The 24,431-nt window shown below is 43.1% G+C and overlaps 1 protein-coding gene across 1 annotated transcript in view; it reads left to right on the forward strand.

Moving 5' to 3' along the window:
* The first annotated feature begins 340 nt into the window (after positions 1-340).
* Positions 341-24,431, forward strand: part of LOC118557040 (proteinase-activated receptor 1-like) — a 40,109-nt gene continuing 16,018 nt past the window's right edge. Inside the window, exon 1 of the mRNA XM_036125924.1 lies at positions 341-547. Coding sequence (XP_035981817.1) covers positions 341-547 — 207 coding nt within the window. The remainder of the gene's footprint in view (positions 548-24,431) is intronic.

A 24,431-nucleotide genomic window follows, 5' to 3' on the forward strand; every position in this document is an offset into this window, starting at 1 on the left:
AAGGGAGAGTACCCACATGACATCAGTGTTCCTCACATGGCATTGCTGGAGAATATCTCACCATATTCTGGAAGTGACCAAGCTGACCCATTTTCATTAATCAGTCCATTTTTTCCAATCTAAATATGTCAGTTTCTGAATCTTAAGGGTCCGTGAGTTATCTGTTGTTTCCCAATAACTGCTTCCTGCAGCTCCAGCATCTGTAATCTCGTGATCTTTACCAATGTGCATGCTGGACTTGAAAAACTATCAGAAATGTTTTCTCTTAAGATTTACACAAACATCATCACTTATACTTACAGGTACCATTGCCTTCAAAATTCTGGTTCAACACTGAAGGATGGAAAAGTTGAACAGGACATCAGAGGAAAACAATTTTGACAACAGCTTCAACGTCAGCAAGCGTATTACCATTTATTTACTACCAATTTACTCAAATCTCAGTGGCAATGCTTCAGATGTCCAAATCCTAAAATGGGTGGATTGGATCAGCATGGGCGTTGGACTTCCTTTGACTCTAATAGTGATAGTGACAATTTTTCTACAGGTGAGACAAAATAACTTAAACGTATTCAGCAACAATAAATGTGCTGTTTGACTTTGTGTCTGCTCTTTAAATAATGGTTCTCTCTCATTTCAGGTGTAAGTTTACCTTTTCTTACCTCTAGAAATGACTGAAATGTTTGAAAAAGGAAACATTTGACATGTTAATAATATTCTGGGGTCATTAGTTACTTTTTGCTTGAAAGCCCCAGGATTTATGTAAAAACAACCAGTGGTGTCAAAAGTATTTACATCTATTACTCGAGTCGTGGTATAGTTTAGTTTATTTATTTATATAGCACTTTCAACAGTCCATATGATGCACAAAGTGCTTTACAAGCTAAAATACAAACAAAAAGATGCTGAGACAAAATAGATCAAATATAAAATGTATAAATGGAAATGACAAGGTGACTAAAAAGTGCATAACAGCATAATAAAAAAATTGTAAGAGTTATATAGAAAAATAAAACCACAAAATAAACAAGTTAACCACAGTTGAATGGCTAGGAGTAAAAGGCCTGTCTGAACAGATGTTTTTGATGTGATTTAAAACTCACTCTTAAGAACTAGCTCTGTGTGTGCGTGCTGTGTCCGGGTTCATCCTAGACAAATATCATAACACCTATGTGGTGGTTTGTGTTATGGTCTGGACTCTTCCTCTTCCAATTATGCTACCACGTTTTCTGACTACAGATTCTACTATTGCTAATACTATTTTTCTAGCCATCTTATCTAGTGTGCTCCTCCTGCCCTTTCCCTTCTTCATCTTCTGCTTGGTTGGGACTATTAAAGCTCTGTCTGGAGCCCTCAGTGTCCCAGCAGAAGAAAAAAGACGAATTGTAGCCATTCAGGTTGTCGTGCTGCTAATTTACACTCTGCTTTTCCTGCCCATTATTACCTTGCTCCTGTTGAAGGAATACAGTTTAATTAGGCGCCCGCCTATGCATTGAAAATGCATGGCGGAGGCCTTATGCTATGCACCTAATAAGGGTTTCTTTATTATTATAGTACCGTTAATACAGCCCGAACCGTAGGGTCTACCCCCACATACTATATATCAAAATGTTGGTCTCGACGCCGCGATCAGGGCTTTTTGTACTTGACGCCGTTTCGGCTTACGGTTGGAACAAAATTCACAAAAAACCACTTCTTCAACACAAAATTCACCAAAAACCACTTCTTCAACACAGTTGACCTTTCAAAAATGCGCGGTTGAGCACGGCACTGGTGTTGTGGGGGAGTGGGTTAGGTGTTGGGCTGCAAAGCAGAAGATCGTAAGTTCGACTCCAAGCCGTGACAATTTCAGAGAATTACATTTTCACCCAATATTTAATTTCCCTTTGGCTTTAAAAAACGATTTTTTTTCACATTAGCCAGATTAATTTATCCAGCATATATCTTAAATATACCAAATACTACAATAAAACATAATCAAATTCATCAGTAGAAAAAGGAGGAACAAACGTTATTGATTTTAAAGTGATTAATGTCGTGATTAAATTAAAATGGCTGCAGACTTTTATTAAAAATTAAAAGAATTTATGGTTTATTTTCCCTTCACCCCCTTAAAAAAAAAATTGGAGGAAGGAATTTCTCTTAAGATGTAACTTTGATCCGGCAAAATTACCGATTAAATTGTCAGACTACCACAGAAGCATTCCAAAAATATGTTAAAAGTTTTCATGTCTTGATTAAGTTACTGGAAAATAACCGTAAATTAACAAAATAAATTTGATTTGTAACAAATGGGGACCACGGGCAGTTTGTTTTGGATGGATTTGCCTTATGATGACGTCATCGGGAAGCGCCCGAGTCGATCTGACCAGCCGAGTTGGAGCCGTTTTACACAGCTGATCATCAACAATTTTTTCGGATTTCCAGAGGACTTCACCATTGACATTCGCAGGAGCTATTGCTGAAGCAACAAAGCCCACGTACATGGCCATTGGATGTTCCAACACAACTGGTAAAATTGGAAAAAACATTGCTTATTTCAACTTTCCATGAGCTAACCGGGCTCGTAGCTGGATTGCCATCTTGAAGAGAGCTGGCCAGAGAGAAAACACGTCATATGCAGTGACCATTTCGAAGAAGAATGTTTTGAACATGACATGAGAGCAAAGATTTTCGGTAAGTTATTTTTAAATTTTAAATTTTTACATTAGAATTTGCAGGGATTTTACCGACCAGAGGGGCGGAGGGATACCACATGTGATGTGATATCCCTCCGCCCCAGCATGTGCTGAAAGCTTTTATATTTTAATATTTATAGAATAATTACCACCTGGGGGGGGGGGGGGGGGGGGGGGGGGGGGGGGGGGAAATATATAACTTAAGTCACTTCAGCGATCTCTCCTCCGCTGTGTGTGTGTGTGTGTGTCGGCAAATCCGTGCTGCGCGGAGCGCGCCGCGAACACACACACACACACACACATTGAGCGCGCAGCGAGACAGGTATTAAGCGTTTAAACACATAAACCTACAAATACTGCATAAACTTTACTAAAAAAATGTTGCGTTTCGAAACGGTCGCAATCGCATGCGCACTGTAGCTCACAGCCGGACTGCTTTTGCTCCGAGTCCGACTAAAGACGTTACAAGATCACGCAGAGCAAGAGGTGGTCCCGACGACAGTCATTCTTCAGGTAAGTTATTATTGCGCTGCTTTAAAACATAGAGGTATTTGAAATAAACAAACAACGCTTGGTCTTGGGGGGAATAAAAGCCAGGCGCCCCGCGGTCTTTATAATATGGTGGTTGGGAGGGGGGAGACTGCAGTTTAGCATAGTAGCATATGAAGTCTTCTGAATTGAGCGCGTCGGAACCAATCTGAGCGCGCAGCGAGACAGGTATTCAGCGTTTAAACATCACATGCGCGCTCAACTTTCAAACTGTGCTCAAACACTACCCTCGCGCTCGGCTCTGTTTGCTCGCGTGCGCAACCTTCTCTCCTTCCAGGCTAAACGCCAGGTGTGCGCTCGATCGTTTGTTAATCCGTTTGCTTGGTTCTGTCTCACTGATTTCGATTATACACTGGAGTGCGGATTTTGCCGAAAAACTGAAGTCCCTGGCCGCCATCTTTCTACTCCCTACTCTCACAGAATCCCATAGGATTTGGCCGCCATCTTGCTACTCCCTACTCTCTGGTGAGGCTTAGTTGCTAAAGGAGGCCGATCTGACACATGGCCTTTGGTGAGCTTTGGTGACATTAAGTATTGGCACTAGGGTTGGGTATTGTTAGGAACCTCACGATTCGATTCGATTTCGATTATTGCTGTTGCGATTCGATTCGATATTGATTTAAAGTTGTGAAGACACAAATGATTTTATATAATGTTGACATTTTTTAAATATTTATTTTCATACAAACTTCTGTAACATCACATTTCTGAGCAAAGAAACAAACTTGTTAATGCAATGTGCTTAAAGTAGAAAACTGTTCTTAATAAACAATAAAAAATAAAGTGCATGTAAAATAAAATTAGGCATAGCTTATCTCTTGAAAGTCTAATATAAATAAAAATGCATTTCAATAACATCTGTGCATATGTGTGCAGATTTAAACACAAATCATAGGGTTGTATTCAACTGAATTACACTGAATAAGTTTAGTGCTTGTAAACATTCTTAGCTTTTCAATATGTAGTGATTAACCTCTAATTTTTAAACATATCTTAAACTGAACTATAGTACTGTAGCCAGAAATAAAGAATTGTACTGTAACAGTACAGTTCTTCATTTCTGGTTACAGACTAAGTAGGCACGTGGAGATTCTTGTTTAGAAAAAGCAGCTGATCCACATGCTCAGGCTTCAATGCACTTCTCTGGGCTGTGACTATGTCACCTACTGTGGAAAAGATCCTTTCAGCAGGTACACTACTGCCTGGGATGCAAAGGTACCTTTTAGCTTGGCATGACAACAAAGGGTATTCCCCCTCGTGCTCTCTCCACCAGTTGAGTGGATTTGTTGAGAGTGGCAGTGGTTGTACCCCTTTGTAACGCACCACCTCATCCAATGCCTTGGTATCTGTGGTTCTGGACACTGCTACTGGAGTTGTATATGCGCTTCCAAAAAGATCAGCCAGAGCACAATAATAATAATAATAATAATTGAACTTTATTGATCTCACAATGGAGAAATTCACTTCTGCATCTTAACCCATCCTCTTGGGGAGCAGTGGGCTGCCACTGTGCGGCGCCTGGGGAGCAATCGAGTCCCTTGCTTTCTTTGGTGATGGTCCAGAAGGGTCATCAACCGGTGATACTGGACACAACCATGTTAGCGGCTAACGCTTAGCATGTTGCTAACCGGAAGTAGCTCTAGGAAGGTCTCACCAACTTCTGCTTTACAGAGTTTGTACTTCCTTTAGTAGTTTGTAATACCTTTAACATTTTTATTCACATATTTCATTTTTTCATGCTACATTGAAGTATTTAATCATGTTTTAATAACACCAATTTTCCATGCTGCTTGGATGCAGACCTTCTCCTGTCGGCTGTTTTTTTTTGGTGAGGCTTAGTTGCTAAAGGAGGCCGATCTGACACATGGCCTTTGGTGAGCTTTGGTGACATTAAGTATTGGCACCCTTTTTGAGGAACTTCCCAGTACAGGATTTGGACCAAACTAACAGAGTACCATCACCCGGTCATACTGGACACAACCATGTTAGCGGCTAACGCTTAGCATGTTGCTAACCGGAAGTAGCTCTAGGAAGGTCTCACCAACTTCTGCTTCACAGAGTTTGTACTTCCTTTAGTAGTTTGTAATGCCTTTAACATTTTTATTCACATATTTCATTTTTTCATGCTACATTGAAGTATTTAATCATGTTTTAATAACACCAATTTTCCATGCTGCTTGGATGCAGACCTTCTCCTGTCGGCTGGTTTTGACGAAGACAAATCCTTTTCACACTCAGAAGATTTGATTTAAAATCCCCAAGTGATAAAAGCCTACGACCTAGGAACTCGGAAGCTTTGCCTTTGACGGTTACGCGCACCACCAGGCGGGCGCCTTCTTCAACTTCTTCAGAAGTTGAAAGTTTCTAGTTCTTCATGCTGTGTTCTCAGTTTGTCCTTTTCTTAGTCCCTTTGCAGACACAACTCTGTATTTGTTAAGTCGGAAAAGCTTCCTGGATAAGTTTCTAGCTTTATTTGTGCTAATACATTTTTCTTATTGCCTGTTTAGATTTATTGTTACCTGGATTTTCCTCTAAGTTACATGTTTCACTGTTATTTGTACTCTATATATTTCCATGAGCAGCTACTTGGTTGGCAATATTTTGCTACTGCTTGAAGGTAAAAATATTGGTTTGTTTTAAGAGAGCTGAGGGCGGTTTCCCAAAACTAAGATAATGGATTAAGTTAGGATTTTCCAGATATCCTGGCTGAATTTAGCGTTGACTCAGTTTCACAAAAGCAGTAGCACATCAGTTACCATGGCGAATATTAACTTTATTATTAACTTTATAATCATCAATGTGGGCATTGTTGCTGTTCAATTGTGTTTTACAGACTGGTGTTGTTCTAAGTTTGACAGAAAGGCCTTTAATAGACAGTTGCATGTTTTGAGGACATCAGACATGGCTGATAAAGAAGCGATGGTGTTGTCACTAGAGTCCAGAGTAACACATTTTCTGATACCCATCAGAATCTGTGACTCAAGAGGACGATGTTTCCCTGACCCCCAGAACAAACTTAGTGCCCCTCAAGTGCACAGAATTGAGAAAAACTATACAATTAACAAGAAACGTTGACAATGACTTTTAAAGGAAATAATTTTATGTTATTTGATATATTTTATCATGAACAGGTAATTTTGTTTCATATCAGGTATACTACATTATATTCTTTTCAATAAGAAACACCTTTAATCATGTCTCAGGATCCCTGGACTGTGGACTTAACTAGTTGATCGGAGTCACCTGTTGATGTTTAATTCCCAGCGGTATTTAAGTTCCCTCAGTTTGTTTCCCTGTTGTCGGGTCGCTCTGTTGATTCTGTGTTGCAGCCTCGGGTCGAAGCCTGTTCCTGATCCTGGGCTGTTTGTATCCTGTGTACTCCTGTGCATCCTGTAAGTCCCCCCCCCCCCCCCCGTTCTGTCTCTCCTTGAGGTCGGTCGTGTTTTCTCTCCTCTCCAGCTTCTGCCCCCCCCCCCCCCCCCCCCCTCTCCTGCTTTGCTATGTCTTGTCTTACTGAGCACTTTCTTCATATCAACCGAACTCTGAAAATCATGGATCCGGTAAGCTGGTCTCTCAATGCTATTGACAAAAAAAATTTGACGGGTAGGCAACGGAAGGGGGACCCGTCCGGTCCTGATTTGACTCATTTTGTGAGATACACCCTAAATTCTTGGATGGGAAACTGTGTGTCTTTCGGCTTGGTCATTCCTGGACGTTTGAAACGTTTGCATGTTTGGATTCAGGACACTTGGATTTCTACTTATTGGATTTGGTGGATTTTTGATATATCAGCAAATACAGCAGATGTTGGTAGACGTTTGGCCTTGATCAGGCTGCCGGCTGCATATGACGCGCTCACTAAGGCGGTGAACAGACAGATTTGGAAGGTGGAGGAGCAGAGCCGAAAGCTGGATGCGCTGGAACGCAGACTGGCTTCGGTGGTTGAACTCAAGGGGAGATGGGATAAAATCTGGAAGTGTAATGTGGAAAAGCCCAACAATTTGGAATATTGGATTTCACCATTTGGAGTCAGCAAAAGACCTAAAGCTGACAGGAAAGTCAGGGCAGCTTGTCTCATAACAAATAACATATTTGGTCTATGCCCTTCCTATCTCTACTCCTGGATTGTTAATAGAAATGAGCTCAGAACTCTCCCCGCTCCCTCCTCCCCTGCTGACATCTGCGGATGCTTTTCTGAACTGTTGGCCGGCTGATAACATTAAGGACAATGGCCTCTGTTCACGGAAATATAAACACTTTCACCAAAACAGACACACATAACTGATGCCCATATAAACTGATGAACTTACAGGCGACTAGTCTCAAATGTTTACCTTCTGCTATATGTGTCTCGTCTTATTTGTGCTTTTTGTGCAAGAGGTTTTTGATATCTCAAACTGTATCCTGTTATAGGATAAAGTATGAGTTATGTTTTTTCCCTCCCACCTTCCGTTTTTTGGCCTCTATCTTTTCACAGAGTGGGCACCGTGTAAGGCGGTTGTCCTTGGCAGCAAGGCCTCAGTAAATTGTCTCCCCCTGAAATGTTTGGGATGTTTGTGATGGCGGTTGTACTGAAACAGCAATTTCCCTCTGGGATTATTGAAGTATTTCTGATTCTGATTTTGAAAGTCTTTTTCACCATGCACCTGCCTCGCCCTCGCAAACCAGGACACATGTAACATATATTAAAACAAAATAAAAAAATAATAAAAATGTTTCATCGGGAAACCTGTTAAAAGAAGAAATTTAGATTTTTATTACCATACTGCCAGCAGTAACTGCATTTATTTATTGTTATTTTGACTTTATTGATGGTCTCAAGAAATCAACAGTGGAGAAAACAGCAAAAACAGCAATCACTGACAATACTGGCAGTTTTTTTTTTTTAAACATTGCCAATTGGAATTTATCATTCTGAATGAAAACCCAAACTCTTATCATGATAAGAACTTTTTCACGATAACAATAAAATGATATGATAAAGGCCCAGCTCTAGGACAAACAACTGAAACTGAGCAGAGAAGAGGAGGAAAAAGGTAAAGGAGACACACCTGTGCTGTAATCTTGGTCATCCAAATTTAACTGTTTTATTTGTGTCAATATTGTTTGATTTCAAGAACTAAACCACAGAGAAAGACACTGATCGCTGTTCCTATTTATCACAGCACCCTCCCTGTGGCCCTCCCTGCTCTCATAAGCCTACAGTCTGTCAGTCTCTGTGTGTCTGAATGGCTGCAGCATGTTTTTAAAGCAAGCAGGACATCTTATTCTACAGCCATTTTATCATCAGCAACTCTCCTCATCTTTTTCTAGAGGTTTTTTGGTGGTCTGCAAAATGCTATGGAGTGTCAAATGAAATGTCTACTGTGAGTATTCTATGGGGGATTTCTCAAATGATGTCACATTTTCCCCAAGACAGCTGGTTTTCTGGCTGGTCGGACAGGAAAAGTGCAAATTACAGTGGCAACAACCTCAGTACTAATCATTTTGGAAGATGACGACGCCCAGGAGATTAATTTCAACCTGCTTCAACCTTTACTGTTGCTTGTTATTTACACAGCGGGCAGCAGAGCTGATGTGCAGCTCTTGTGTCTCTAGTGCTCACATGTCTGAAGTGGCGTCAGATTATAGTGACTTCAGGATACAAAGTTTAATAATCCAATAACAATAGAAGGTACACCTGGTTTGGTGTTCTGATAGTTGTGACATCATCAGGGGAGGCAGATCATTCACTATTACCATCTAACATAGAAAGTACTCCTGGGTCAATGTGAGCTTCTGTGCTTTCTGTGTCTCTGCTCTGTCTTCTCTAACATAGAAAGTACTCCTGGGTCAATGTGAGCTTCTGTGCTTTCTGTGTCTCTGCTCTGTCTTCTCTAACATAGAAAGTACTCCTGGGTCAATGTGAGCTTCTGTGCTTTCTGTGTCTCTGCTCTGTCTTCTGTAACCCCCAGTGGGTCGAGGCAGATGAGCGTTCACACTGAGCCTGGTTCTGGTTCTGCTGGAGGTTTTCCTTCCCGCTAATGTGTGGTTTTTCTTCCCACTGTCGCTTCATGCTTGCTCAGTAAGAGGTATTGCTGCAAAGCCATCAACAATGCAGACGACTGTCCACTGTGGCTCTACGCTCTTTCAGGAGGAGTGAATGCTGCTTGTCTGGACTTTGAAGCAATCAACTGGTTCCCTTATATAGGAAATTTTTGACCAATCTGTATAATATGATTGAACTTGACTTTGGAAAGACCCTTGAGATGACATGTTTCATGAATTGGCGCTATATAAATAAAATTGAATTGAATTATTTCAGTTATTTCACTTATTTGTTTTTTTTTTAGTTTCTTTGCTCTTTTCTCCGTATTTGCAAAGCTAACCATGAAATAACAACAATCAGCTGACTCATTTGCACATAGCCATGCATGAGGTGGTTTGTATTGACCATTTATGACTGAATCTGTGTGTGTAGAAGGCATAACATTAAGTGGAACACAACACAAACGTTTAGATACAACTGTCACTCATAAAAGGAAATTGCATGCTGGTGTGCATGTTTTATAAATCAGGATCTTTTTCTGCCATACACTATTTTCAACTTTTGGGCATACGCAAACTTTCAATCGATAACATAATAATGAGATTAAAAACATTTCTGTGGCACTGGTTGCCTTTAATGAAGTAGGTTGACAGGAACTGGGTCTGAGTGTGAGAGGGAGAACATGTGGCAAAGGTCAGAGGTGAACCCAGGAGGGCCACATCAAGGACTAAGGCCTCCATACATGGATTGCTGGCACAACCCCTGTGTCACTGGTGCATCCAGTCTCTTGATTGTTTTTTGTATTTTTATGCACTTTTTCTACATTTATTTATGTGCCTTTCCCTAGAAATATGTGGAACAAGCTCTAATTAGTTTTTAAGAAATTACATTTCCTCCTCTCTACTTACAGACTGTTTTTTTGTTTGTACTGAAACAATTTGCATAACAGTTATGATAACATGTATTCTAATGGCTAAACATAGACTTTTCAGAAAGTTTATTTGAATATTATCTGAACAAAAAGGATTTGCATGGTTCCTGTCAAAATCCTAATTTGAAATTATGCAAACATGAACATCAAAAGAAAGCAAATACAGATGGTATTTTTTTAGTATTCTCTGATGTCCCATAAAAAAGTTATTTACTTAAAAATAAAACAGGGGCAAATGTTTTTACTTAAATGTGTCTTAATGTAGAAAAGGAGGGGGCTGGCTTTCATTGGGTTAGGGGCAGGGTTAACCAGTCCATCACAGGGTAACACAGAGAAACAACCAGGAAAAGATGTTGTCTGCTTAAATAAAATGTAGATACATCCGATTTATACATTATGGTCAAAATATCAGCAAATCACAACTTCATACAGCTAATTTAACCAGTTTTTAATCAGTATGTGTGCATCCATACTATTATTTTGTGTAGACATTATAAATAATTAGTTTTGTATTAGCATTGGAAGTAGGCTGATCTCAACACAAGAGTTAATTTTGATCAAATCTTCAGACCATAAATTCTAGAATAACAGCATATTTCTGGCTCTCTTTTAATTCAATTTCAATTCAGTTTTATTTATATAGCACCAATTTATGAAACATGTCATCTCAAGGCACTTTACAAAGTCAAATTCAATCATATTATACAGATTGGGTCAGATTATACAGATTGGTCAAAAATGTCCTATATAAGGAAACCAGTTGATTGCATCAAAGTCCCGACAAGCAGCATTCACTCCTGGGGAACCGTAGAGCCACAGGGAGAGTCATCTGCATTGTACATGGCTTTGCTGCAATCCCTCATACTGAGCAAGCATGAAGCGACAGTGGGAAGAAAAACCACCCATTAACGGGAAGGAAAACCTCCGGCAGAACCGGGCTCAGTATGAACAGTCATCTGCCTCGACCGACTGGGGTTACAGAAGACAGAGCAGAGACACAACAAGAGAAACAAAAAAGTACAGAAGCACACATTGATCTAGTAATCTGTTCTACATTAGATGGTAGTAGCGGGTGAGCCGTCTTCTCTGGATGATGCCACACTCTTACCTTGAGTGTTTGTTGATTCTCTGTTGATATCTAAGTGCTGCTGAACACTGCAGTGAGATTGACTCAGAATAGTTAGTTCAGCATGAATGTTCATTATTTAAACAGTAATTAAACTCATCATAAAGTGTCTTAGTAAATGTGTTTATGTGGTCAAAATAATTTCTTCAGTCTCTTTTGTTTTCTTTATATCTGTGTAGTTGTTGATTACATCAAAGATGTGAAGCTGATTGTGTGAAAGTTTGGGATTTTTCATTAATCTTTCAAAAATAAGCCATAGAGTATTTTGTGATTTTTTTTAAATAGTGTTGTCATGGTTTAGTTTTGATTCGGCTTTTGTTGCCATTGGTTTTCAGTTTTTCCACCTTGTTTTAGTTTTAGTTAGGGTTTGACTTTATTTATTGTTTTTAGTTTCTCCTTCCCCTCACTTTACCCTTCCCTTCCACTGCAGTTAATCACACCTGCCAGCCACTAATTAGCCAGACTCACTTCACCTGCCAGCCTCCCTACTTAAGCCTCACCCTGCTGTCACTCCTTTGCCGGTCCGTCATCATTCTACACCCTCTCCATGCCAGTCCTCGTTTTTTGCTTTGGAAGATTTGATTTGCTTTCTCATTTAAGGTCAGTCCTGCCAGTCTCTCTGAAAGACTTTATTTATGCTGCTAGTTCCTGGTGAAGCTCTGCCTTTTGTCCTGGTGTCTCCTGATAACTGCTAACCTCCCAGCTTCGTTTGGACTCTCTCTCTCCAGGCTGTCAGCTCCTGCCTTCATCTGCACCCCTGTACCTGTGTATTCCTGGATTACTGGTTACATCACCCACCATCCCATCAAACCTGTCAATAAAACTCCTCAACTTTAGTCCTGTGTGTGTGGTTCTGGGTTCATCAAAGACAAATCCTGACAAGTCTAGTTTGTGTAATGCTTTATGAACATTAGTGGTATTTTGATACGATTCTAAATTCCCAGCTGCATGGAAAGGAGGATCTAGAGACTTCTTACCTGATGAACTGAAAAGCAACGCCCCTCTGGAAAAAAACTCAAAGCAGGCGTGTCAGAAACATGTCTATCATAGAAAATATTTGCATGTGTTACATGAACTATAAATGAACAACGCGGAGAACAAAATCTCCACTGCAGCTGCACAGAACGATTTAACATTTAAAAACTCAACTTTTAAGGTAAAAATCTATTTTATTCTATACATGAAATTTATTTGTTTTAGACATGAATAAGAATTATTTAATACTGGTAATTGCAGTTATTTAATCAATCATTAATAATAATCTGGGATCCCGATATTCAACCAAACATTGTGTGGTTATTTTTGAAAAGTTTTATTGAAGAGTGCGATGATTGACGAGACAGACAGATGAAGGTAGAACCAGCTGGTGATGGCAGGCAATGGCTGACCAGAATAGAAGTTGGTGAGATTTCCAGAGGAGCAGTGTGTCCAAAAAGCAACAGAACAAAGCAGGAGGAGCACAGGAACACTGGATCAACAGGTGATATAGAGCAGATTCAGGGAAACACATGCAGACAGTGAGTGAAGACGTTCTGACATGGAGTGGTAGAGTGAGAAAGGTATAAGTAGGCAGAGTCACAAGAGAAATTACTTGGTGTTAATTAGTGGCAGCAGGTGACGCTGATATGGAGAGAAGAAATGGGAAGGATCCGTCAATCCAAAGAAACAAACAAAATCGCAGATCATGACAATTTGGAGCATCAACATCTATCAGAAAAACCATAAAGAAAAACTTAAAACGTTTTTGGCATTTAGTTAGCTGTCTTGATTGTATCATTGGATCCAATGAAACCTGAAGTCCCTGTCTGTAGCCTAAATGAAAAATAAAATCTTCTAGGATTCCTAGAAAGAAAGAAAGAAAGAAAGAAAGAAAGAGTTTAAAATCGCCTTTATTACACATTACAGCAATCAATACAACTAAATCATGTTAATAAAAGAAAAGAAAAAAAATCAAAAATTAAAAACTAAAGATCCACCTTCATCCACCGAACACAAAACACCATTAACACCCCATTTACCTACAAAGACTTCTATGGTCTTTGTTAACTTAAAAAACTCAAATTCCACACGAACACGAGCAATTATCAGTCTCTGAAATAGAACAAGAGCATATTCCGTTTGATGAGCATTAGGTTTGTTCTTTCTGGATATCCATATTGCTAGTTTTGCCATACCAGAAATGAAATTTAAAAGCAAATGAACAGATTTCTTCCTTGTGCAATGGACCATAAATAAATATACAGTTAGAAAACTGTACACCAAAACCACTAAACAAACGATCCAAAAGAACAAAAAGAGGATTCAATTTTAAACATTCAACAAAAATATTATGCAAAGTTTCCTCCTGCAAATAATAAAACAGTTAACACAATCCTCCACTGAAGGTCACCCACCCATTTTTCAACAGGGGGTTTATACATGGACTGTTAACAGCCTCTTGGGGTAGAGCTGGTGTCAAAAATCTCAGTCCACTTCGACACCCTCACCTCTGCCAGAGAATGTAAATTCAGAACCTTTACACAAATATTGTACAAGGCCTTCTTTCCCAAGCCTTCAAAATTACCTAGTGGCAAAACATGGAAGGACAACAGCTTTTCTGGCTCATCACGCCATTGATCCACTGCATGAGAGACAATTATGGAGGGAAACACATAGATCTCAGATGAAATTGTTTTCAGAGGTTCTACAAAGATCCACATCCCTGGTGTTGTATCAGCCGTCCTCTCTAAAATGAAAATCTGCCAGGCATCAATTACAAATTGGTAAAATGGAGTAAGACCAGTTAAGTTCAAGGATCCTTGTCATAACAAAAAGAGATGTTTATCATATCCAATACATCCTGCTGTCCTTAAAAGAAAACGTGCCGTATCCAACCATGGTAATCCAGTAGCATACAACAGTTTCTGCGCTGTTTGAAGCCTGAAAGCTGCAATCCGTGACGTGATGTCTATGAGTCCTTGTCCTCCCTCCTCCACTGGTAAGTACAGGGCAGAAACTCTCACCCAATGTTGTCCAGAGCAGAAAAAATCCACTACAGTCCTTTGAAGACCTTGTATGAAAGATGTCAGTTGTGTTAATACTGTCAGGTTATGCCCAAAGGCCGAAGAAGCCAAGTTATTAACCACCAGAACCCTTGCTGGTGAAGATCTCAGTCATCCGGGTTATCGTCATTCCAAAAAAGTAAAAAACGAAACAACTGGACTTATTTGGAAGTTTGAAGATATTTCGCTTCATCTCCAGGGAGCTTTCTCAATTCAAAAAGTCTGGAGTAATGTGGAGCATCAAGCTTTATACTACTGGCCAACAAAGGCCTGTAATGGCTTAGATAACATGTAAATTGAACAGAAACAGGTCCATCCCTTAGTAATGGGGAGTCATTAAGATCATTGTATGCCTACAGATTAAACTGAAACCGGTCCACTCCTCTGTAACGAGGAGTCCTTAGGGTCGTTATTGGCCTGGCTTACAGGAACGATGTTTTGATCACCCGAATGAGGGTGAGAGTTAAGGTGATGATTGGCCAGAATTAATCCTATAGCTGTATTATACATTTTTGAGAGTTGGAATGGGGTATGAAGGAAGCCATCTACGTTAATAGAGAAAAAAACAACCTTAAACAGAGGACTTAGGTTTGATTTAGGTTCCAAAACCTAAGTCCTGAACAAAATTATGACGTGGGAGACCGAGAGTTACTGGCCGCCAAGCTTGCGCTAGAGGAGTGACGCCATTGGCTAGAAGGATCCGAACAACCCATTATAATCTGGACCGATCACAAGAACCTAGCATACCTGCAAAATGCCAAACGCCTTAACCCCAGACAAGCCTGATGGTCTCTTTTCTTCTCCCGGTTTATTCCATCTATCACCTACTGCCCCAGCTCGAAGAACCTAAAATCGGAAGCCCTGTCTCATCAATTTGCTCCTCAAAATTCAGAAGAAGAACCTGCTCGCATTCTTCCTCTATCCTGCATTTTCAGCGAGCTGCGCTGGTAGATTGAAGACGTCATCTCCCAGAGGCAGCGCAACGAGCCCGATCATGGAACCGGCCCCCCAAATTGGACTCATCTCCCCAGTTCTGCACGTTCTCAAGTGATCCACTGGTCCCACTCATCCAAGCTCTCCACCCATCCAGGTTCTAGCAGAACCCTCACACTCATTTCCCGACAATTCTGGTGGCCGTCCATGTACAGGGATGTTCGGGAATATATGTTAGCCTGTCCAGTTTGTGTCCAGAACAAGCCCTCTACCCAAGCCCCCGCGGGCCTCCTGCAGCCGCTGCCTATCTCCAAACGCCCCTGGTCTCTTTTGGCCTTAGACTTTGTTACCGGTCTCCGGCCTTCCCAAGGCATCACTATGATTCTCACAGTTGTTGATGGCTTTTCTAAAGCCTGGCACCTTATCCCACTCCGTAAACTGCCATTAGCTCTCCAAACCGCTCAGCTCTTGGTTAACCAAGTTTTTTGCCTGCACGGCATTCTACTAGACATCCTGTCTGACCAGGTTCCCCAATTTTCCTCCCGGGTTGGCCCTCCGCTGCCTCACATCGTCCAACCAATCGGACTGGAGTAAATTCCTCCCCTGGGGTTGAGTACGCGCACAATTCGCACACCTCCACCGCCACCGCCTACTCACCTTTTGAGGCTTCGTTAGGGTACCAACCTCCTCTCCTCCCCTCGGACGAGAGGCAGATCTCGGTTCCTTCTTTGGCACACCACATCCGTCGCTGCTGGCAGGTCTGGTGGGGAACCATTCAGGCTCTCCACCAGACCGCCCAGCGTAACCACTGATTGGCTGACTGGAAGCAAACTCCTGCACCCTGTTACTGCCAGGTCAGCGAGTCTGGCTGTCCACCCGCGACGTCCCCTCCAGAACCACCTCACGTAAATTAGCCACCGTATTCGGGAGCTCCACCTCTAGGAGAACCCGCTGAGTCCACTCCTCCTCATTCCCCCCAGGTTGAGTCCACTCTACGCGAATGGTAGGACCATGACCAGCTGATCATCTTCTCTCTCCTTGTCCCACACTAACTCTCTAATCTCTTCCGCAGATAGTGTGTCTAACCCGGCCATGCGGTGCCCCCGCGTGCTCTAGCTCTGCCCCTGTTGTGCTCTCACTGTCTTAGACCTGAATAAATCTGTTAAATTGTTCTCCTGTTTCTCCTTTTTGTGTGTGTGCTCTGCATGTGGGTCAAACAATTGAAAACCATGACATCACTGTTTTGAAACCGCTAGCAATTTTCCCAAAACGCTGGAGTTCTTTCTCCAACAAGCCATTCGGAATAAACCTTGGCACACCGGAAATAATAACCCGAATGGAGGGCACTTTACGCTGGGACACCTGTAAAGACTCTCCACCTTATGTCACTCCGCTGACAATTGAATAACAAAACGCTCCTCTTTCAAAAACACCACAACTCCCTTATTCATTCGCGAAGCATAACCTAAATTGATGTGACCCACAATGTCTCCAACAGCCAGGAGAACTGTCTCAACTGGGATTGACGGGTCAGGCTGAATCCGAATTCCGTTCCTCAAAGACAGGGGCGGTGCCCCGAAAGACGCCATCCCTGCAAACAAACAGCGCTGCTAGCTCTAATAAAACCAAAATAACCCCAATACGTAGAATCAGCACAAGAAAGAATATTAGAAAAATAACATATAAAAAGAAAAGATCAGAAAAAAACTGTTACAGACAACTCTTCCACTCCTCTATCAGACTCACCACATGCAGCCTCACCGTCACCAACACACTCCCAGCATGCAATGAATGAAAGAAAGAAAGAAAGAAAGAAAGATCTTTTTAATTCAGGCAAACTTTATGTAGGAGCACAAATGCATTGATTGGGTAATTAGCCCAACAGTTTTTGACCGCAAAAAAGATAAATACAAGTAAGCAAGTCTGCTTTCTATGTTGCCTGAAGATTTGTTCGTGTTTGATGGACATTTGACATGCAAAGAGGAAAATAAATGGATGAAGTGTTCAACATGCCCTGACAACTCGGACTCTAATTCATCCCAAAAAGGTAACAATCAGCACGTCAACTCTATTACCCCGGTGCAGCACCTCAGGGGCTTAAAGTATTGGCTTGGCTGCTACACTTTATATAGTAATGTTTACTGGATGCACATTTATTTCTGTCAAATTCTTATATTTGCAGAGAAGTTGTGTGCAGAGTTTGCCGTTAGAAGAATGTTAGTGATCAAATCTTTCCCCCTTTTGTCCAAATATCAAAGCCAATTGAGCTGATATTCACAGGACAACACCTGACAAACTGAGTTATATGATCAAACATTAAATAACTTAAAGTATGTAATTCAGTCTGCATGCTCATGATCATCTTTGTTATGCAATTGTACCTCTTTTATTATTAACATTATTAATTATTATAACTGGATATTAGAATTAATAATGTATAATTCTAATCAAAGGAAACAATAACAAAAAAATCAAATGGTTGTGATTAAGGTCTACTAGCCTTCAATCAAAATAACAATTGGAATTAATAATCGCTAATCATTAACCACAAGAAAAAGAAAATCCTTCTTGTTAACTCTGAAAGAGAAGATCTAGTTAACATCAGAGAAAAGTATATCCCTGATATGAAAATAACCACCTACAACCGCACTTTATCTAGTTAAAATTTAAACAATAATTTTAACTAGATAAAATTCAAACAATAATTCCCTCTTAAAGCAATTATTCTGTTTGATGATATACTTTGATGCATTAAAACTACTGAAATAAACACAACACAAAGGAAAAATCAGCAAAATATATTAATCGTGTATGTGGCAGTTTTTAAGTAATTTTCTGTCTTAAACCTCACTTAATTAAACATGATGTATGATGAAACAGTATTGAAATTAATTTGGACTAAGGCACAAAATGTAGTTTAGAAATAGCTTCTTAAATCAATAAACTTACAAGCTAACGGTAGGTAACTTCAACAGGCCGCATAACGAAGGGGTCGAGTGGGAACAATAACCCGCTAACCCGCTAATGACGGTTAGCTTCAGTAGCTCATAGTGATTAGTTGGAGTTTAGTTGACCAACTGTGGACTGTATAGGTGACAGTTATCTATTTGTAGTTGTGACCCTGGTGTGTTGGTCAGAACACAAAGGAAACAGAGAGATCTCTCAGTCCAGTAATTTACTTCAGTTTTAAGGTCATTACAGCACAGCATAGCACAACCGGATGCAATGTACTTGTTATCCAGTTGTTTGAATATTAACATGAGGTAAAAGAACTTAAATTGGCATCTTTTTGACCCATGTACGTGTGTGGTTCTTTTTCTTAATTATGTTCAAGTCCCACCTCACTCTGGTTTACAGTCCTGTCTGCCAATAGAAAGTTCTGAGTGCTGGTTTTCCTCCCTGTTAAAGGGGAGTTTTCCTCTCCACTGTCACTCAACGGCGAACCACCAAAATTGTCAAAGTCTCCTGGATAAGTGTTGAAACATTTTCAGAAAGAACTGAACAAAAGTCCAGTTGCCTCCAATTTAACCCGCCATTATAAAGTTATGAGTTACGACTGTAAAAGCGCTATAAGATCAGTCCATTAACCATCATCACTTATGATTACAGGAGCCACTGTCCTCAAAGTTCTGCTTCACTGAAGGATGGAAGTCTTGAATGACACGACGACTTCGGAAAGCATGATCAGTTCCAGCTACAACTTCACAGACCATAACAACTCAGTTCTAAACAACTCATGTTTACCTTCCAAAAACCTAAAAATGGTGGATTTGATCACTACTGGCTTTGGACTTCCTTTGACTCTAATAGTGATAGTTGCAATTTCTCTACAGGTGAGACAAAAACGTAAAATGTTTTCTTTAATGCTTTTTTGCTGTGATTCTGTGTCTCATCTATACGTGAAAATAGAGATGTTTTATTTTTATTAGAGGAAAAATAGAAGAGGGTCATTACATTATCGTTCAGTTAATGGGTTAAACCTGAAGATTTAACACATCGGTACAGGGTTGTTTGAAAAGAACGAGAACGTTTGGCTAATGGATAATCTCATATCTTTACTTTTGACTGATCAGTCAATAACACAAAGCAAATAAAAATAATATTTGCTTTGTGTTACTAGATTATCATGTGTCTGTCTGCTGAAACCAAAAATCCCCTTTCCTGAGTCCCTCACAGCGGTCTACTTGTTCATGCATTTTTATTTCTAGACAGACCTGCATGAATGGATCATATAAAATATCCCTTGTGATCAAAAGTTACCTCTGAACTTTAAAGCCCTCCCACTTACACGCTCTTATCCAGTGATGGCATTTCTCTGCATTCTTTCAGGCTTTAGTAAAGGGAATGAAACAAACTCCTGTCATATGGTCACCATGGCCATATGGAGAGTCACTCCAGCAGACTCTGAAGCAGCAGAGTTTCATTGTTACTGTTATATTTGATGATGCAATATTCAGGACAGAGCTGTCTGCTTCACCTCTACACAGCTTGTCCAGCAGTGACACAGACGCACTGCCTGTTGTAAATTTAGTAATGTGACGTCATTTGAGGAATGCCCCATTTATACCTGTCTCCTCCAGAGTCCAGGTGCCAGATTATTGATTACTGTTAGGCTCAGAACAGGTGGACTCAGTATTCAAGGCAGACAAACAGTTCAAGTTTAACAGTTTAATGAGATCAGACCCGGAGCGGGAGACGTCAGCATTCTCAGCGGGATCCTCTGCAGGAGGAGACAGCAGGTTAGTGACCATGCTCATCTGGGAGTGTTTGCACACAAACGTGTTGGTCACTAACTTGGTCTTAATGTCCAGTTCAGATCCAGTGGATGTTAGGCGACGGGTCGTTGATCCGGTACGGATAACCATGAGGGCGAACGTGAGCAGGATGAGCCGTAGAGCGAAGCCAAAGACGAAGTCGGGGACGTGGTCGAAGGTCGGACCCGGGAGGTCAGAGAGCCAGTGAGGTACCGAAGGATAATCCAGGACGGAGTCGGGTCACGGTTCCAGGTTCGATACACAGTGGGCAGAGATCCAGCGGGTAGTCAGGTCAGGCAGAAGTCAGGTCGGGCAAACAGAATCAGACGGGAACAAGCAGGCTCAGAGGTCGAAAGGCAAACAGGTCAGGATCAGGAATCAGAACAATAAACGCTGGAATAAGTCTCACACAAGGGTCGATATAAACTGGCACTGTTGTCTTGTCTAGGAGCTGGTTAAATACTGGTGAGGACAGGTGGAACAGATCTGAAGTAATGAGGAATGGGTGGAGCAAAACAGGTGTGTGACATGAAAGAGACTAGACAACAGTGCCAAAATCATGACAGGCCCCTGCCTCTTCTTCTGGCCCTCAGGATCCGGTTGACGGTGTACACAGGATCGCCGTCGATGAGTCAGGTGGGAGGCGGGGTTCTGGAGGCGGGCACGAATCTAGAGGTGTTAACAGGTTTGACCCGGGACACATGAAAAGTAGGACGTATTTTCATAGTGCGAGGAAGCTGGAGGCGGACGGCCACCGGGTTTACTATCTTAGAAATAGGGAATGGCCCGATGAACCAAGGTGCCAGCTTCTTCTCCTCGGAGAGGCAGATCCCTTGTGGAGAGCCAAACCTTCTGGCCTACCTGATAAACAGGTGCCGGGATCCTCCGGTCTGGTCTGGCTCTCCACGGAACTGAGAATAGTTCTTCTAGCCCTTCTCCAGGCTCGCTGGCACCTCAGAGCAGATAGTCGGGCAGACGGAACTTTAGAATCTCTCTCTTGGATAGTAAACACTGCTGGCTGAAAACCAAACACAACAAAAAATGGAGAGAGACCAGTGGTGCTAGAAGGAGTAGAATTAAGTGCATGTTATATCCATGGAATCTGACTGACCCATTTAGTGAGGTCCGACTGACACAACAGGCGTAACTTAGTTTCCACTTCCTGGTTGGCCCTCTCTGTCTGCTCATCCGTCTGGGGGTGGAATCCCGACGACAAACTGACAGAGACCCCCAGCATGGCGCAGAACTCCTTCCAGTACTGCGCCACAAACTGAGGACCCCTGTCCGACACGATGTCTGTTGGAATTCCATGAAGACGGAAAACCTCCCGGGCCAAAATCTCCCCCGTCTCTTTAGCGGATGAGAGTTTGGGCAGCGGAACCAAATGGACCATCTTGGAAAACCGATCAATGATGGTGAGAATGACAGAATTCCCCTCTGAAGACGGTAAGCCTGTGATAAAATCCATGGCAATGTTAGACCATGGTCGAGACAGAACAGGTAGTGGTCGGAGCAAGCCGGATGGAGGTTGTCTGGAGGTCTTAGCCTGATTACACTGGGGGCAGGCTGCCACAAACTCCCGCACGTCGGCGGACAGAGAAGACCACCAGAACTGTGTCTGAACATTACGAATAGTTCTGGTAACCCCGGGATGACAAAAAAGACGAGAACCATGACAGAAATCTAACACATTCTTTCCTTTTTTTTTCCCAGTGTCCTGTCTAGCAATGTGGCAATAAGAATTGATATCTTAATGCCAAATAGAGCTCGACAGATTTTACTTTCACAAGTGGAGCAAACAGCTTTCGCCATAATGCTCCGCTTGATTTGTGCATGTAAATAGCTTTATTGTGATTCCTGCAGGGAGAATTTCTAATTATATGGACACTACAATGGGAAAGTAGGAAAGTAAAAGAAAAACAAGAAGAGAAAAAAAAAAGAAAGAAAGAAGAGGTGAAAGAGAGAAGAGATAAAAGGAAGAGAATGATAAAACGTCCCCTGTCTGCTCCATCACCTGGAAAGAGACAAAAAAGAACAGCACAACCAACAGACATAAAGCAACAGATATAATCGTATAACACCTTGATACCATTGCTAAATCATATGTATTATTATTTAAGCTGACATGTGTAATGTGATACCTAAAAAAGAAAGTAAAAGAAAATAAATAAATAAATTATAGCCTTTCTGTATATAAGTGAACATTTAATAACTGGGACCCAGCACCTGTGGGAGTTTGTGAGAGTGCACTAGTTTAGGTGAAAATTATCCAGAAGGAAATAGTTCGATAATGATTGTGGAGAACCGAAGACCCACCTTCCCCGAGCACAGAGGCAGGAGTCAGGGGACCCGTAACCCCGGACTCCCAAAGGGGCCCTCAAAGCAGTGCGCCCGAGAGGGGCCCTCACAGGAAATCTGCAACCCCCCCCCCCCCGCCCCAAGGAAAGAGGAGAGACGACCCCGAGGAAATCCCCCAGCCACCGCAATGCCGACGCCCCCAAGAGCCGCGGGGACGAGCCCGTGGCCTCCTCCGGGAATGGGCCGGCGCCCACCCAGGAACCCGCCCCAAACCCGAGGACCGCCAACGCGCCAGAGGGCCAAGGCGCCCGCCAACGCAGCGGAGGAGGGCAGGATGTGGGGGGATGGGCTCCGCACCTATCGGAGACTTGAGATGTTCTTGGGAGAGGGAGTGGACCGGGCCCGAACCTGGAAGAAAAAAAAAAAAAAAAAACCTCATTCACACCATCCCTCCCTTGTGCCCCACTCGCCACACACAGACACAAAAAAGGACGCTGTACACACATTCCCACATAGCATTCACCTCCAGAAATCCCAAGTGGGGGGGGGGGTCACCCCCCCCCCCCCCCCACTTCAACAATACAATGCCTGTGCCCGACCCCCGGCCCCGCCCCCGGACCAGACGCCACCCGGATCAGGCCCCCCAGAGAGGGGGGGCCGACACGACCCGTATGGGCCACCCGACCAGAGCCCCCCCTCACCCACTATATACCTAATAAACCCCCTCCCACCCCAACCTTACCCTAGCCACCCCTGCCCCCCATCCCTTCCTGGGGAGAGCAGAGGCGTCAGCCCCAGACCCGGTAAGCCGCCGGCTACCCGCAGCAGCCCCCCGCCAAGACCCCGGACCCAGTGGCCCGTACCTCCTCCAGGCCCCAGACTCCGTGCCGCGATCGGAGACCGGGGTGTGCAAAAGACCCCCGATCCTCCCTACGCCCGCTCAGATGTTGTGTTGTTGCATGTTGATCTCAGGTGTGTTTAAAACTGGGAGCACCGAAGGGGGTGCACGGCACAGCCCACCCCCCTCCGGAAGGAAGCTGGTGCCAGCGCTCCCCCTCCAAGCAACTACCCAGAACCCTCAATGTCTAAATGCGAGAGGGGGTGAAGGGAGCCGCCCGAGGCGAGGCTCACACAACATAAGCCCCCCCCAGACGTCTTCCCCCCACCCCCCCATATTGTGGCCTACATGAATGTGCGTTGTGAAAATGTTTGGAGTGAAAGTGTCTAAAATGCATGATAAAATTGGGGAGAGGGATGTCACCAAAAGGTGGCAACCTCCAGTAACGCCCTCTCCCCAAGGACCTACATGTGTGGCGGCATGATGGAGCAGGCAGAGGGAGGAGTCAGGGGATGGGGAGCAAAGGACTGGGGAGCCAACCCAGGGAGCCAGCTCCCCTACTGACTCCAATAGGCACCCCCGGTCCCTGAAAGCCCCACCCGGAGAAAGGGGCCCCACCAGCGGCACCACCATAGCCCGGGGGCCGGGGAGAGGCCGCAGGGCCCGCCAGCCAACCACCCACCAGGACCAACACCTCTACCTCCCCCAGCCCACCCCCCAAGGCTACTGGCTTTAACCCCCCCCCCCCCCAAAAAAAATTTAATAATAATAATAATAATAGTAATATATATATAAATAAATAAATAAACAAATAAGATGGGGGACCCTGGCCAGCCAGCCTGCACGAGCCATCCCAAACCCCACCCCCCAGGCGAAACCCGCACCGGGAGACTACACGGACCAGGACCGGGACAGGGGGCCGGACACAAGCCCAGCAGAACGTCCACCAAATCCTCCCCACCCCACCCGTAGATTTAACCCCTCCCCAACACTAACATTCAAACATCTCACCATACATTCGACACTAGACATCCAGGCTGGGTAAGTCACTACTCCCCCTCCCTCCCCTCCCCCCACTAGCAGAGTGCCAACCCAAAGAAGGGGAAGAGCATCTGCCCTGAGATGTTAATGACCATGCCCCCCTACCAGCTCAACAGGCCCCGAGGCCCCTCAGCGCACCAGAGGCCCCGTGAAGGGGCAGACACCTGGGCGCACGCCGGCCCAGACCCCAAGCGGCACACCCCCCGGAACCGGA

The sequence above is a fragment of the Fundulus heteroclitus genome, chromosome 22 (assembly GCF_011125445.2).
Source record: "Fundulus heteroclitus isolate FHET01 chromosome 22, MU-UCD_Fhet_4.1, whole genome shotgun sequence".
NCBI lineage: Eukaryota > Metazoa > Chordata > Actinopteri > Cyprinodontiformes > Fundulidae > Fundulus > Fundulus heteroclitus.